The sequence below is a fragment of the Nipponia nippon genome, unplaced genomic scaffold (genome assembly GCF_047370975.1).
Source record: "Nipponia nippon isolate SJK-2023a ecotype South Korea unplaced genomic scaffold, ASM4737097v1 scaffold_6, whole genome shotgun sequence".
NCBI lineage: Eukaryota > Metazoa > Chordata > Aves > Pelecaniformes > Threskiornithidae > Nipponia > Nipponia nippon.
Window position 1 is genome coordinate 54,785,717 of NW_028262380.1, and position 13,287 is coordinate 54,799,003.

The 13,287-nt window shown below is 40.7% G+C and overlaps 1 protein-coding gene across 9 annotated transcripts in view; it reads right to left on the reverse strand.

Annotated features, from left to right (window-relative positions):
* TSPAN5 (tetraspanin 5) overlaps positions 1 to 13,287 on the reverse strand; it is a 90,018-nt gene that overhangs the window by 61,247 nt on the left and 15,484 nt on the right. For 4 of the 9 annotated variants that reach the window (XM_087735701.1, XM_087735698.1, XM_087735697.1 and 1 more), the window contains exon 2: positions 12,809 to 12,919. The exons of the other annotated variants lie outside the window; for them this stretch is intronic. In XM_087735701.1, the coding sequence (XP_087591827.1) occupies positions 12,809 to 12,919 (111 nt within the window). The remainder of the gene's footprint in view (positions 1 to 12,808; positions 12,920 to 13,287) is intronic. 9 annotated transcript variants of the gene reach the window in all.

Genomic DNA, 13,287 nt, shown 5'->3' on the forward strand with positions numbered 1-13,287 from the left:
CACCTAAATTTACTATTATGCTGTCATGTAAAATAGGCTTTCAATAGCCTCAATGCCAGTACGTCTCCCCCAATAAAGCAACTTCTAGCAGACTCAGAGGTTCAGCTTCTGGGAGAAAATACTAAGATAAGAAGTTATCACTCCAGCTGATTAGAACAACCCATTCGCTATAAAAGCAAGAGTACTGGCCTTTTCACGTGCAGGTGGCTCTCCTGCTCTTGTATATGAAAAACAAGTTCCACCACATCACTCTTCCCAGCAGTGCCACTTCTTTCCTTGAGGTCTGCCGAAAGCATGAGCAGCTAAGATTGGTTAGCAAGGGTGACAGGAGAACTTTGCAGGTAAAGAAAAGTACCCCTAACCATATCTGAAGAGGAACTCAAGATCGTGGATGAACTAGCAACAAAAGAACCTTTGCAACAAGAAGTTTTCCATCTGCTGCTTCAAGAGCATAGGGTCGTATTTCATTCCAAGTCCTTGCAGGAAGAGCACTTCCCTAAGAACAGGGCAGGAATGCAGTGTTTGAAGCTAATCAAGGAAGCACTGGAAGGGAGTGACTCATGAGTGAGCACAGACAAACATCAACCACCCTACACTCAATGTACAGGCGGAACGGAAAGATCACACATCATCATCAGTAGGTTTGGGTGGCCCTGTCCCATTCAAAGAGCTAATAAAGGTGAAAGGGCTGTGCATCAGCTATGCAGAGTTTCTCTTGGCAATGTTCATGCATTTAATTCGTGTACTACATACTTTATCAGAACAGATGATGAGGTAAACATTGGTGCTGCTCAAGAACCAGCAGCAGCCTTCCAAGTTACTACCACATTGCCACAATTAGCTGTCAAAAACTGTGCCAGGTAAACATCGTGTAGGTGTATCTAGATCTACAAGCCCATCTCCTATTTGCTTCTTTCAGGGCATGGGATCTCACATTTTGTATGAGAATGCAGGGCACGTTTTTCTCAACTACTACATCAATTTCTTTCTTACTATTACAAAGCTATCATTCATCATTAAGGGTAGTGAGACACTGGAACAGGTAGCCCAGAGAAGCTGTGGATGCCCCATCATGGGAAGATGTCCCTGCTCCTGGCAGGGGCGGGTTGGACTAGATGATCTTTAAAGGCCTCCTCCAACCCAAACCATTCTATGATTCTATGATCATGACTACATGTCAATAATGTCATCTACACTGCAGTAAATTCAAAACATCAATTCTCTCTTCCCTGTAGTGCTGCTAAGGATAATGCGGTAGAGAGGCAGGACCACCTTCCTGCCCTATCCCATTCAGTATACATGCACCAGTCATGGTGCAAGCAAAAAAAAAATCAAGCAGTAATACAATCCTAAAAAAAATTCCCCAGAAATTTCAAGTCAAAATAACCCAAACCACACATGTCACTCTGCAGGTCAATCACTCAACTCTATTTCTAAGGTATAAAGTAAAAATGCATGTCACATTTGAAAAAAAAAAAAGCTCAAAGCAGGCTGCAAAAACAATGCTGAAGTGCAGAGATTTACATGGTATGGAGAACTGCTGATCTACTGAAATGAAGCAAACAACAAAATGAAAGCTCACTGTTTAATTACACTAATATACAGTAATTTACTCAAGAGAAAAAAGAATTATGTAGTCCTGCAGCCAGCAACTTGCATTAAATGGAGAGGAAAAAAACAACTGAGGACAAGCAGGAACTACAGGTAGCTAAAAAGCAACTGAAGCAAAATAGATTTAGTACTCCCACTAAAAACCACAATCTTCAATGAACTTGTCAAACATCCACCAATTATCACATCTGCATGCAGAAGAAGCCTTCTTAAGTTTCTACCATTTCAAATTCACTGCACCATTGCATTTAGCTTGCAAGCAGAAAACTGTGACAACAACACAGAGCAGCTCCACTACGTTCTCTTACAGTTGATCCCGATTTTCCTTTCAAAGGTCACATACGTGCACATACTGATGTCCTCTCTGGGCAGGGTTTAGTCTGTGGTTATGCAAATAATTTTTCATCAACAATAGATCTAAAGCCTCAGACCTTCCCTCCATTGCTCATTCCTGTTCCACCCTGGGACACAGGCTGCTTCTTCCTTAAGGCACTAGCACTACTCTTTAGCTGTTCTCTAAAATGGGACTATGAATTATATAGTTTTTAAAGGAAATAAAATAAGACATAAAACCAAAAAAAGCTTTATGTATGTTTGCAGGCTATATCATTTCACCATTTCAGTTCAGAGAGCTATCAAACCAACATTTATGGCAGTACAATTAACAGTGTCACCTACCAGCAGATGGTGAATCTGCCACCAAGACAGCCAGTCACTTCGTATTACACCTAGCTGAAACTCACTGAAATTTTTCTGAAAGGATGTTCCTCAAAAGAAACTAGGCATCATTAACGGGGGGCAGGATTTTCTATTTTGCTCTGCAAGGAGTTACTGAATGTCACCGGAAGCACAGGAAAAAACAGTATTACTATATGAAGATTTGCAACTTAAAGAGTCCTAGTAACAAAGTACTTTGAATTAAAGCAGCGGACATGTCATTCACACCTCACTGCTGTCTTGCGGATCTATGCTGCAGGGACTAGAACATACTTGACAATTATCCAGATGCAACACTTAAGCATTTATTTTGCACACACAGCACTTGGCACAACTAAAGTTTTGATCAACAGGTCACAGTCATCAGTGCTGAAGAAAACAAAGAGAACTGGCACACTTGAGAAGAGTCCTTATTTTCTGCTTCTCATACCACCACCACATCTCAAAGCCCTTCAACACTCTAGAGGGAACTCCAGTGAAGAAAGCAATCTTTTCCAGTAGGCACTGCCACATGCAATTCACTCCATGCCATGGGATCCCACTAACACTACAGCCGCTTGATAAGTCACATGAACAGCTGGGGAGACCACCATCTGATTCATTTGCAGAACTCACCGCACAGAATTCGAACCTCCCCTTAACGCCAAAAAAAGAGGTTTTTCTTAAGAAAAATAATAATTTCCTTTCCTTCACAAAATATACTATTAGGAATCCACCAGAAAGGATAGTGTAGATGTGGCACTTAGGAACATGGTTTAGTGGTGGACTTAGCAGTGTTAGGTTAACAGTTAGGATCTTAAAGGTTTTTTCCAACCTAAATGATTCTATGATAACCTTGGATACCTTGGGCTTTGTAAGGCAGTATGAAGATGATTGTACTGCCACTTCCCTGACACTAATCAGGAAAAAATTGTGAATAAAACAGAAACGTGTAGAAATGTCCCAAATGACATATAGTAGTGGTCTGAACTTCACCAGGTCACACATGAACATTGATGCATGTCATATGTCCTTGCAACAGTGAAGTTTCACAGAGCTGTGACTGTACTTGCTCAGAGCTAGACCGAAAGCTCTGCCGTTCACCACCTTCATACTCCGCATAATTGTAATAACCAGTAATAGCTGAGGCAGCAGCCACAAAAGAGCAACTCCCCCTCTTGGCAGAGCTCGAAAGAGCTCTCTCCAGCCTCCAGCAGCAGCCCAGCATCACAGATTCATGGCTTTATGACCTAGAAGGCCTTGCCACTGCCAGGTGGATGCGCTTCTAGACTGTTGGGGATGTACTTGGTTAGGTCTTCACTCTGCTTCACTCTCCCTTTACCCCCAGTTCTTCCACTGAAGGCACAGTCTTACTTTCAAAACTTCACATTTTTATTTAAAAAACAACCAAACAAAATGCCACACTTTAAGGTTTTCAGTGTCTTGTATGTGCCTTCATTGCAGTTTATTATCAAAAGGTGCTTAGCCTTTTCAAAGTTATAAGCCTTACGGAAGGCAGTAAGCATACATTATATCCATATTATTGGCAAACATGGACAAAGAATTAGCTCTGCTGGATTTCAGACCCAAAAGCAATAGCAAACAGACCAAGCTCCATTCCCTAGCACATCCCCTTATTTTGCTCACCTTTCTAGGAGGCTCATGATCATACATTGCTACTGTTAGCTACCTGTTCTTCCCTCAGGAAGGGGCTGAATGAAGTGGTGCAAAACAAAGCTATGGCAGGGAATCATGGAGCTGCATGGATTTATCTCATCCTGCCCCTATTCCCTTCTCAATGCACTGTGGACTAAGAGAAAAGGAAAATGATCAGAAGAACAGCTACCAAGCCCTGAAACAACAGCAAGAAAGAAATGATCAAATTGTGAAGATGCAGACAAGCTATTCATCTCCTTAAGCACCTGCATGCACATGGGGGCAGGATCACGCACCCACAGCAAGCCACAGCCCCAGAGCCATACAAACCACACAGCTTGCAGCACACAACTCAGTCATCAGTGATGTATGTACTCAAGAGACTGACACCACATGCTACACACTCAGTTCAAGCAGTTCAGAAACAACAGAATAAGTCACAAATTACAAGAAATACAGCTTTAAGTTACCTGCACCATCAATGATCGGTCCCTACATGACAGTTTTTTAAGCCAGTGTAGAAAGACCAAAGGGGAACTGCGCAGCACTTTCAAAGCTAAGAACTCATCCCTCTTTGTCACACGCTACCAAAAGCTCACAGATCCTCCTTATTCTTTCTCCTCCAATTTGCTCAGTATTCTCAAAAGTCAACATCACTCCCCCCACCATTCTCATTAGTTAACCAGCCAGTTCAACCAGTGAGCCAGTTTCTGTTGAGTTTTCTTTCACCTCTCAGTAAGATTTAGCATTACCAACCCCAAAACTATTCCCACCATCATGGCTTCAAAATTAACATTGCAACAATTACACCTATTTCTTTTAATGTTGCAACAATAAACATCAGCCTAAAACGTAAAAAACAAAAATAAAAAACCACAGCAGCATGACAAGTTGAAGACAATTTTTACTTTTAAAAAAGGTTTCCCACCCCTCTCTTGACCAACTCCACTAACATAAATACCATTTGCTGAAGTTCACTTTAACCTCAAAATCTGCATTGTTTCCATTCCAGATAATTCAAAATAAAACGCTTCTAGAAATATGGATCTGCATGGTGCTCAGCAAGGATGACAGAAACAACCATTTATTAGTTACTCACTCATTTTCTTTTAGTATGCCTTGAATAGGAACATATATACTAGTTTTACTAGTTAGGCCATTACAACACAGATACTCCTACTGAAGAAAATATAAATACATTGAGGAGTTGCACAGCAGTGTGAAACACACCCTTGTGCTATTTTGGTTAATAAAGATATTTTTGAAAACTCCAGCTCTTTCCCCTTTAAAGCCTTCCACCTACAAAAGAACAATGCTTCAGCCAGGCAGCAGTATCCATACAATAGCTGTTCTCTACTATAGCAGGGCATTTGTTTCCTAGGAAACAAGCAAAAAAAAGACAAAAAGTATCCAGTATGTTAAATATGCAAATAAACTAGGTCACACCAGTCATATTTCACTCAATGGAGTGAAGAATCCACAACTCATTATATTCTGGAGTATGGGACTAGTTTTTCAGTAACTGCTGAAAACTAAATGATGTTTATTTTTCCACAGGCACCTCTGAAGTACACTGCTTTTTAGGAACAAACACAAGATCAGCAAGGAAGGGCTTTACTTACAGCATGAAAATACATATTGTTTTAACGGCCCCCAAAATATTCTTAATGTAAGTGTATTCTAACTAGCCAGCCCTCTGCATAGCCTACCAAATTCTCAGCAAAGCATTGCCAACAGCAAGTCACCCCAAACCAAAGCCTATTATTCCAGTCCAAAACCTTACCAAATTCTAGCCAAGTTTCCACTGTGCTTATCTATAGCCCATAAGAGAACTCTAGTCTTAGAGTAATTGGCTTCTTAACACACAGACCAGGCCAAGCCTCACTGCAGTAGGAAGCAGAGGAAACAGAACAGAGCAAACTATCCTTTTGAACAATACTTTTCAATGTCCTGAAGGTAATGTATCAGCAGTTGTTTCCCAAGCTCCCTTGAAAAAATGGAGAGGGTCCAAGGAAGGGTAAGCAGGTCAGTCTCAAAAAAACAAACAAACAAAAAAGCCCCAATCAAAAACCCAACAGTTGCATGCCCCATTCTTTCTTAAAATGCCCCCCAATTCCCACTGGCTTGCAGGGAATTCTTATTTCAGAGAAGAAAACCAAGCTGCAGAAGCACAACAGAATATTGTTAGTAAATTGCTCTTCGTTATTGCACTTGGAATGACATTTCAAGAATATGCTTGGTCAGAAGAAGCACAATTATTTATGTTATTACAGTACCTGCACTAGTACCCACAGGAAATATAGGCTAGTGCAGTCAACCCAAACTGAGTGTCACAAAACTCAAAATCTCATGATCAGCCTGCTTGAAAGCATGGCAATCACCTAGCACAGTATTAAATGAACAAAGCATCTTATGTTGTGAAAGGACCACGCCAGCAAGCTTAAACAGTCAGATGAATCATACCAGTATCGGTTCACAGAATAATGAATTCTACAGTGTAGCCACGCACTCCCTCTCTGACACTGAGCTACTGCTAAAAGAGTCTCCTCAGCTCATATTAGACAGGGAGCTGTAACAAAAGTGCGCTGCTCATAACTGAGGGTGGAAAAAATATTGCCTGAAAGAAAAAAAAACCACACCAATGCTATTTATGTTGCTTCTACAGTCTTTGCAACTCACAGTGTGACAGTAGGCAATTACAGTCTACCAAGTATTTCAGGTACTGTTCCTGTTTGCTGATTTTCTAGCCTGCAGAAGAGACTAGCAGGAACATCAAAGGTGCCCTCATGAACTCTTGACATCTGTTTTGTTAGTTATGGTATTAAATAGGAAGAGGATACAGGTATGCTGCTCAGTCCTCTTCCTCACCTTTAAGGCATAACACAAAGGTATGCCAAAAGTCCAGGGAAATGTTATTTATTTGATCATGCAGGGAAGGACAGGGAGGAGCTCCACACAAAAGCTGATCTTCTGAACCCGCAAGTCAAGCAACAGTGGTTCACAAAAATGCATTCAAGGATCATACAATTTCAGAACAAAAAAAGATGTGAGCACCATCAGCTGATATGAATGGTACAACTACTGCCAATTAAATTTCCGAGTCCTCAGCAACGTTTTTGGGTATCTCACCACACCCTGGACTCTTTCTACCAAAGTATTCTTGGGCTGATCAGAATTAAGCAGAACTTTATATTCCTTCATATCATCAGAAACAGCAAATCAGTGCACAGAATATTTCTCATTCTCTCCATGGAGAAGGTTTACTATGCGAAAGAAAAAAAAAAAAAGGGGAAAAGTCCACACGCTGTTACAACAGCAACTCTCCAGAAGAGCAGCTAACAAAGGAAGATCAACTTACTCAATCCAAGCACTAGTTGGCAAGTTCACATCACAGACCCACTATGGTTTGTACCGTCGGGATGGGGTTACCAGGAAAGAGCTACCAACAGCTACAGAAGTACCCTGCCACTGCTCCTCAGCAAAGATGCTGTGTGGACACTTCCTTTCCCACTCATCCTGCTGTATGTGACACAGAAATACGGGATGCCAGCTTACAGGACTATTCATCTGGCACCTGCTAATAGCACTAAATTTACTGAAGAAAAAAACCATACATTTTTCACCACGTGTGCGTTTGTTTGCTTTCATGTAACAGTTTACTTGCACAATGTTGTCCTCTTGTCCCGCCACCAAGGTAGCTTTCAGTTTCTAATCAGCATGATAAAAGGAGCAGCATGGGCAAGTCCTTGTCCTGCTACTTCCCTCTCTCCAAAACTATAAAGTCAATTATATAAATCAAGACATTTTAATGTAACACAGCTGTGCATAAAAAGGTTCTAAGCTTACACATATTTTGGTTTTAGGTTTTCACAATGCAGAATATTATTAAGTATGACAAAATGGGATAATCTATGTATTTATTCAGAAGAGTTATTTGAATTACCACTGGCATTTGTTCATTGCTTCCAGATTTGGGGAATTAGACAAAAACACAGTAACAGCTTGATCCTGATCCATTCAGATCCCTTTAGTGAATCCTCCCACTCTCCCTGTGGGCAAGGAGTCACCAGTCCCATTATAGTCCTCCTCACCTAACAGTAGGATAATTCTATTCTGGCTGATGGTTATTGAATATAAATTTCAATTACCATAATAGGTGAAATCTGCTGTAAGAGTAATTCATTCATTAAAAGTTAAAAGCTAAAGAAGGTACTGCAAAATAACTTTTTTCAGGGTGAGCTTTTTTTCTTTTTTAAATTAGTAAGTTCACACAAAGGTGGAGTGGAAGGAACATTTTTTTTCTACTGGTCTTGGAATAATGTTCACCCGAGTGTCAAGTTTAAAGAAGGGGACCTTTTGATCCTGTCTGTCTGCCATTATAAGCACCGCACATGAAAACCGTGGTTAAAGATATCAGGACATTAACCCTGCTCCTCTTGCATCTCATTACTGCATGCATCTGCATTAGGCATTACTGAAGATGTTCCAGATACCTAATATACAGGGAGGAAAAAAACAAGTCCCAAGAAGCAGCTATCCCATTAGCAGACAGTCTGGCAAGACCACTGTTTCATTAAGCAGCAAAGAAGCAGTTAAAGCACTCAGCAGTTGATTCCAGAGGCATTTCATTCAAAGACATTAAAACAAATCTGATTACAAAGGTAGTAATGGCATTTTGTTCTTGCTAAGTCCAACTGGTAGACAGAACAGCAATTCCATGGCTGGTCTCATGATTGTTTCCAAACATTACTATATGCTGTTACAATTTCCATAATTGCTATGATTCTTTTAAGGAAAAATTTAAAAACAGGGCAAGTTTTCAAAGAGCATTTACATGATTTAGAAATCTGTGATTAATATTCAACATGGACTTCAGTGTGCTGAGAAATTCCTATCAGCCTCCATCAGTCTGAAGCCACTTTTGATGATGGCCACAGCTTACACTACTTCTGAAAGTTTCATCAAATTCTCTTTCCTCTAAACTAAGCCTTTGCAAATCAGGACCCTTTTTCCACAGTACACAAAGGCAGTGCCACTGATTTCAAGTAAGACTCTTTAGGCCTTAGCTGGACAAGGATAGACTTCAAGCACTTAAATAACTCTTTACAAAAAATAATTTGATAGCCACACTTAGCTTCATTAAAGAGTGAGCTCTGGAAAAATGTTGTCGAGACTGTTCCCTCCAGAACCCACTCAGAAGATCCAGATGATCAGACCAATACTTTTATTAAATGCCCCAAACGATCCACTCAGAACTTAAAGCTCACAATTACGTGACAGAAGATGATTGTGGGGGAAAAAGTCCACTCAACTTGGAAAGACTTCAGTTTTGAAGAAAGAAAATGAAACTGCTGGAAAAGCCTTCACAGCTTAACATGCTCTCCTGAAAATTAAAAGATGTGACATTCACATACAAAGGTATCAATAAATTTGCACTCAAATTATGGTTTTTAAACTCTTTTCCAAGAGGCAATCTGATTAAATCAGAAAAATGGTTGTATTGCTGTGGAGGCTTGCATTTGAACCCAAAACATATTTACATTAAAGAGAAATCACTGAGTCATTGCACAAATCGTGGAGAACCTCCACATCCATAATCTAGAGAGCAGTGGATCAGATGAGTAGAAGACCAGACGAACCCTGCATTGAGGACTAGCTGACAAGTACATAAATGGAAATACAAAGGAACGGTTTCTCATGTCTTGCGCGATTTTCAGGGACTAAAGATGAATTGCTTACTGAAATGCTTTTCCTTAGGCCTGCCTTCCAATTCTGACAATGCCCTGAAGAGCAATCCATCATGACAGGAGCTACACCACAAGGGGATGCAAGTTTAAGAATTTTCAAGGAGGGTTAAAAAAAGAAAAAACCAAAAACAACAACAACAAATACTCGAACAAAATATTAGTCAGTTTAATTTTTTTCCACAAAGACACTGGAATTCAGGTTCTGGCTGAAACAGATAAGACAGATAACAGGATTAGCAAAAATATAAGTAGTTGCCCTTACAGAAGAACATTCAGCACCACTGGCATGAGCCAAATGCTGGTGCCCAATAAAAGCAAAATCAGCCTGTGGGGCCTAGAGCAGGAAAAAGCAGAGAAGAGGTGGGCATAGTTACTTTAATAAAAAGATTAATAATCATCACCATCATCACCACATATCACCTCCAAGGAAATGGCCTCACATATAAGCACATTGAGCCAAAGAACATCTGTTATGTCAGAGACACACAGGGTAAGAACAAAACAAACTCCCAGAACAACACATACACAGTTAGGTCAGGAAATCTACATAGCCAATTTTGTGGCATTCCATCCCACCACCAAGGAGGTTCCTCTCCATCCTCTGGGAGTTAAAGACGCCCTATATGAACATTGTAACGCGCCAGCCTTCAAGAAAATAAAAACCCAGAGAAAACACTCCACTCACTGCTGTGCCCCCAATCACACACACACAATGGCAACACAACGGTGCTGCTGTTTCCAACACTCTGCCTGCCTTCATGGGGAGACGAGAACAGGAATTAGCCCTGTGTCTTCAGCAGCCATAAAAAACAGAAAAATAGTCCCTCTTCTCCGGGCAGTATAAAAAGGAAAAAGACTTGAGCTTCTGATGAAACCCACATCGCTAATTCTTTTCTCCACAAACCGCTCCAGTCACTCAAGTACATAAAACATTTGAAGTGACTGGGTTGCTGCTCCTATTCAGCCCAGTGGTAAAAGACTGTGACTGATACAAACGCAGAGGAAATTCTTGAGAAAAAGAAGAAAGTCAAGTGAAGATGATGTAGGAAGGTCTGATCTGCCATTGCCATGTCAGCCAAGGGTGGCCACAGGAGACCTTTTGTATTTTAATTTATGCTCTCTCAGTCAGGCTGAGGAGCAGCAGCTGCTGCAGCGAGAGCAGAGAATGCACGGCTGTCAGCAGGGCAGACAGGAGGGCAGTCCTTATGCCTGCTACCCTGTGGAGAGAAGAAAGATAGCAGGGAAAGATATCCCCAGCAGGGACCCCTCACTGCAAAAACAGATTCTGGCTGGCAAGAGTAAAAGCTGTCCTCTTCAACATGCCTCAGCAGTATTGGTATGGAGCAGAAGTGGAAAAACAGAACGAGGGAAAAAAAAAAATATATATACACACACAAGCATACCTGTATACATAAAAAAATAAACATCCTAACATACACCGCTCACATTGGATTTTATTAATGCTACTAGGAACCACATTTTCTACCAATTATACCTTTGGGATTATACCTAGTCTAAAGCATTAAATCCAGTTGGCAGGATGAATTTGTTTCTCATTCAGCAGAATCTATCATATCAAAGATCGGGGCACAATGCAGAACACAGTTATTCAGCAAGCACCAAGGCAGGGGGGGCAGGCAGAGAGGGAACAAGTCTTTGCTGCTGCCAAGAAAACATTAGTTAATCCAATTACTTCACATATATATATATGTGTAACAAAACAAAAATAACCCACCCCCAAAGACAAAACCACACACCCAAAAACTTAAGAAAACCAAAACTATCAACCAAAGAAAACAACACGCCTTTAAATGTTAAGCCTTGAAGTGTTTTGTTCCATTGTCCAAGTTTTCATTGAAGTACTTCTAAAATAGATCCCCATGCAGCAAATAAAACAGATTTCAGGATGAACAGCTACCAAAGTGTTCTCAGGCCTATACTTTTTTTTTTTTTAAAGATTTCCTACAGCAATAGGAATTTAGACTAAAAAGTTGTTTACCTGGAAATCCAGTTCCCAATGGGATCAGATCATGGACCTGGGCCCTGGGAACACGGACTTACAAAGGCATTCAGAAGCACTCGTTTATTATTTCTTAGTAAAACAAAAAGTCTTAGAACTCTGTAAGCTTATTTTTTTTTTCCAAGCCTAGTAAACTAGCTTAAATCTGATGTGTACCTTCTGCCTCTGCACAGTCAGCTAGCTTTAAAGGATCTGATATTTTTTGGCCAGAATCATACCGTCAGGTTATGTTGCTGTCTCGCCTATCTCTTGGCTTCTCCTTGTCAGCCAGTAAATAGCAGCAGTCATCCATGCCACTTACATTCCTCCTCCCTTCCCATGACTATTATGCAAGTAAACAAGGAAAGTCTCACATTTTATTTATCAGATGTCAAACACGTAAGGTAACTTCCATAAATTTGTCTTGATTAAAGAATTTGCTTGGGCTACAATACAACCTTTGGGATTTAGGGATGTCATGCTTATACAGCACTGATGACTCCACTGTACTGTCTGGCCACTGACTTACCTTATGCAACCCCTCAAGATCATACTCTTAGCACAACATTGGTCTCTGCTTCAGAGACAGCCTAGGCAGCAGGCAGCACTCCCCAAAAGCCAGATTTGCTTACGGACCTTCTAAGGGCACAGACGAGCAAGGAACTTTCCACCGTTACTTCCAAAATAATGGATAAGTGCTACATTTGAGCTTTTATGTTAAAGCTAACTACCAGAGTCTTTTAAAACAGTAATCAAAGGGAGGAATAATCTGGTGTCTGCCTGAGAACACCCTTCAGATTCACCTGCCCATCACAGAATTCTCATCCCTCATATACTATTTCATTAGTGAATACGGATCCACCGTAACCAATGGCAGAATTAAATAAGAATTTTGGGGCTGTAGGCTTGCTTGTTTCTTCTTTTTGGGAGGCAAGGGGAAGAGAGGATGTAAAATGACAGAACTGCCAATTGCAATCCTACATAAAAACTGCCAACTACATACCTTGCTGTTAAACATGGCCTGGGCTGAAAATGGTTAATTCATTATAATTGGAGGAGCTGTGTAAAGATCCAACTAGGTCACCATCTGGAAACTTACAGCTCGGCAGCAAGCTTTTCCGTCTGTGACATCCAGCTGTAGTTGCCTTGGACTGGTACACTTACTTGACTTTACACGCCTCCAACATTTGTAATTCAACCATCTGGACCACTGAAAGGAAGGTATCCAAAATTTGTTTCTTAATAGTATTGTGTGGAAAAGTCAGGGGCAGGGTACAGTGGGGACCAAAGAAAAGGTGTTTCAACTCATTCATATGCAGGAATTTCACCGTGGTTTCACAGAAGCTAAGCAGATGAACATGACAGTTAATTGACTCCAAGCTGCAGAACACTATTACATGCCTGTTGGAACCCCACACCTCCCAAAATTAAGCCAAAACTAATAGGGAAAAGGTAGAACTAACAACTGGATGTCATGTACTTCAGAAAGTTAGAGATTCAAGGCCCAACCAGACAAATTCACAGCGAAAAAATCCATCTAGGGATACTAAGTACAAAGAACCTAATTCTGGCTCTGAA